The sequence below is a fragment of the Orbicella faveolata genome, unplaced genomic scaffold (assembly GCF_042242905.1).
Source record: "Orbicella faveolata isolate gen_17 unplaced genomic scaffold, um_ofav_v1 contig_48, whole genome shotgun sequence".
In the NCBI taxonomy this organism is placed as follows: Eukaryota; Metazoa; Cnidaria; class Anthozoa; order Scleractinia; family Merulinidae; genus Orbicella; species Orbicella faveolata.
This window is the reverse complement of record NW_028301578.1, coordinates 2,625,649-2,629,497: the sequence shown is the minus strand read 5'-3', so window position 1 is coordinate 2,629,497 and position 3,849 is coordinate 2,625,649. Positions and strand designations below refer to the sequence as shown.

The window sequence follows — 3,849 nt, the reverse complement described above, 5'->3', positions numbered from 1 at the left end:
GGATATAATACAGTAACATATGGTCAACATTCTCCGCGCTACCTTGGACCAAAATATGGGCAAAACTGCCTAAAAATATTAGATCTGCAAAAACTTTGAACAACTTTAAAAACACTATTAGAAAGTTTGACGTAGCTCTCTGCTGGACGAGGGATGTATGCGTTGTTCTTACTGTTCATCTATGTAGTTAATTGTCAAATAACTATTAGGTGATAATATTATGATAGTATTTATCAACAAATTAGTTCTTTTTTTTTTTATTCAATTTTAATATATTAATATTTTCTTAATTTTACTAAATCTTGGGTGAATGCATTTTACTTTATATTTCAGTCTCCCCAACTAGTAGAGCACTTGTGCTCAGCTATTAAGACTGAGACTTAAATAAAGTTGTCATTCATTCATTCAAGGCTTCGATAACTTTGACCGGCAGTTATGATCAAATCATACCAAAAGTTCCTGTGTCTCAGGGATTTTCTTTAGTGGAGCATATATTAGAATGTAGACAATATTTAGAGCTTTTACTTCAAATTAACTGCTTGGAAACAAACCAAAAAGGAAATACATCGCTCTTTGAACTATGGCAACAAACAGAGTTACTCGCGTATAACTCCTGTCTGTTAGACTTTTCCAAACTGTGGTTGATATTCCATCTTGTTTCCATCTTAAAGCATTAAAATTATTTTGTGAATATGCAAATTATGTAATAAACTTAATTTTAAGACTAGTTTACTCTCACTGTATTTCATTTGAAATATGTACTAATGATATATCTTTAAGCGGGGTGCGTTCATCACAACAGAGGTTTCCAGAAAGGCCCTGCAATACAAAAAAATGGGTAAAAAGCGGTGAGAAAAAGCTATAAAAAGCTATAAAAACATGAAAAATACAATATACAGATTAAAGATGGCAGAGTAAGAAAATGAAAATGTGCGACTTTACATCATTTAAAAAAAATGGTTGTCTAGATGGTTAAAATTATACTGGGCTCAGTGATGCAGTTCTAGTTTCCTCAATTCGATATTCATAGAAGTAGGACAATATTGAAGGACAATGACACAGTTTTGTTTTTCTATAAATACGTCTGAGTACAAATCAAGCTAAAATTAATGACTTGAGTCAAAAATAAAGCTATAACTTTAATTAACGTATAGCCATCGATCTTTTTAATATAAGTTAAAAAAAAAAAACTAATCTCTTCAATGCATGTTATGAAATGAAGTCTTTTATAATTTGAAGTTTTAAAGATGCTTAACTCGTAGTTTTTAACCTTCTCCAATAATCTTGAACCTGAAAGCATCCCAGAAAAGATCAGATGTTGACTCGTGCGGATGAATAAATAATTGTAATTCATAATCGGATAACACTTTCTTGTTCACTAGGCAACCCTTAAAGCGCCCAGTATGGGCAAGCTTATTCATTAATCATAAGAAAAAGAATATTTTTCACTCGAACGTGAGTGTAAGAGCTCGCTTTTTTCTTTTTTTTTCGAACGCTTGAAAACGAAAATAATTCTGTCTAGATGACACGTGTAAGGCAAAAGAAAAAATTAAAATTCTTTTCCTTCCCTTTTCCACCTGTTCATTAAGTTTTCATTTAAGGTTTTTCCTTTACAAAATATAGGGCAAGAAAAGGACAACGATTTTGTTTGACTGGTACATCGCTTGAAGTGCCCTTACTGTAGCCTTTGTACTCACATTGTTTACTCTGACAACATCTTGAGGTGGTGAAATGGACAAAAATCTGCTTTTACCGAGGGAAATTTCAAGGTCCAGTTTAGTGCAAAAAGAGATACTAACTTATAAACACGTCTCACCCATTTTCTCTCACATTGGGCGGTATTGAAATTTTATATTTTCAAAATTTCCAAGAGAAGGCCTAAAACATAACTTTTAACAAAATCTCGGACTGAATTGCTCCTTAAGTCATTCCGGACTGAATACAAAAGGAATCAGTATATTACAATGGCAATTGAACTTTATAAAGTGATATTGCATAGTTTGAAGGAAAGCATCCTGTAGTGCTGCTTAAAGTCAATTCAACAACACGGATTTAAAAAAGAGGTTTGAAAAAATAGGTTTAATTGAGGGCAAAAGTTCTTCCGACTACTGTTTGTTCATGGCTGTCATCTTAATGTTGTTCACTCGAAAACTCTGAATCAATATATCCGTATATAGGAAATGTGTCACCTGCTAGCGTACAACACATTATAAAAGTTATTTGAGAATCAACACGCTTATAATAAGCAAGAGCCAGTGAACGAGTATGGCGAACTTCACCGTAACCGACGAAAACACCACAATCCAGCTGAACGAAGCAAGCAAATCGTCAATACCAGCAGGGATAGCCATATTTCTTTCAACCTTGAATATTTTGCTGTCCATCACTGCATCACTTGGCAATACTTTGACGCTTGTTGCTCTTCATAAAGTGACTTCCCTTCATCCGTCAACCAAACTTTTGTTCCGATGTCTGGCGATCACTGATCTTTGTGTTGGAGTTATTACGCAACCATTCTACGCCGTTACCCTTTTCCCTTCGCTAACAACTGGAATGAGCAGGCAAGTTATTTACTACATCGATAAGTTATTTAACGCTTCAGGTTTTGTTTTGGGTCAAATATCGATTTACACATCCAGTGCAATAAGCGTAGACAGGCTCCTAGCCCTGTTATCTGGACTGAGATACAGACAAGTTGTAACATTACAACGAGTTCGTGCAGTTATCGCTTGCTTTTGGTTGATTGGTATTTTAGTTGAATCGATAACCTTTTGGAGTGTTAGTATTGCTATTACTGCAGGTATTTCGCTTACAGCGTGTTCTGTAACAACCTCTGCCTTCTGCTACTCGGCGATTTATGTCAAGCTTCGACGACATCAGCTTCAAATGTGTTCATTAACACAAGGACAACCTAAAGGCAGAGAACTTCCACTGAATATTGCACGATACAAGAACTCAGTTTCCAGCGCAAAATGGGTGCAGGTGGCATTACTTGCTTGTTATGTTCCGTTGGCAGTTGTGGTAATGCTCACGACGTACGCGTATGGCATAATACCTAAAAGCCAAATTGAAATTGCTAGCCGCGTTTCAGTAACTTCTGTCTATCTGAATTCGTCTCTAAACCCGATTCTTTACTGCTGGAAGATCAGAAGTGTACGACAAGTAGCCAAGGATACGATCAAACAATTGAACTGCTGTAAATCAGCCTAGATTTTGGGGTGTAGTAAAGTGGATTCGGTGAAAAATGGCTTCGTAAACTTTGGTTATGACGAGCACAGAGTCCGTTCATTTAGAGTTTGTTCAATAGAACAGAAAATACAGAGATCAGGGGCGTAGCCAGGGGAGGGTTCCAGGGGTTCTGGAACCCCCCTTTTGGGTTATGAAAATGGATTTTATTTCAAGAGGAAAAAAGTATCGGAACCCCCTTTCGAAATTCCGCGAGACGAGATTTTCGTTTTTGAATAAGAACAAAAGAAAATCAATTTAAAAAGGCATCACATGCTATATCGCAGGTTACAATATTATAAGGCTGCATGAATTGGACGGATCATACAAGCCTCCCTGCCTACTTCCAGCCTTGCTAGTTTCTCGAGAAGGAAAACCTGTACTAGCCGCTTTGCAGTACTAGGCAGATGGCCTACCATTACTCCAGGTTTTTGATGTGGAACTTTTCCGTTGGCTGGGCAAGTGGCTAAACGTGGATCAAGACCTACCCAGCAGTGCAGTTCAGGCGTCAGAAGAATGCAACCATGAATTCTTTCCAATCGTACATAAGTTGCTGCGTATCTTATGTACGTTGCCAATTACTTCTGCAGAAAGTGAGCGATTGTTCAGCGCATTGCGGCGACT

The 3,849-nt window shown here is 36.9% G+C and overlaps 1 protein-coding gene across 1 annotated transcript; it reads left to right on the top strand.

Moving 5' to 3' along the window:
- The first annotated feature begins 2,265 nt into the window (after positions 1 to 2,265).
- On the top strand, positions 2,266 to 3,492 carry LOC149095956 (adenosine receptor A3-like). Its single transcript, XM_089281017.1, has one exon. It carries the CDS (start codon positions 2,266 to 2,268, stop codon positions 3,208 to 3,210), a length of 945 nt encoding a protein of 314 aa, XP_089137143.1. The 3' UTR covers positions 3,211 to 3,492.
- Positions 3,493 to 3,849: the final 357 nt, after the last annotated feature.

Excerpts from the sequence above, each read along its gene's own strand:
- LOC149095956 (XM_089281017.1), top strand. The coding sequence starts at position 2,266 with ATGGCGAACTTCACCGTAACCGACGAAAACACCACAATCCAGCTGAAC.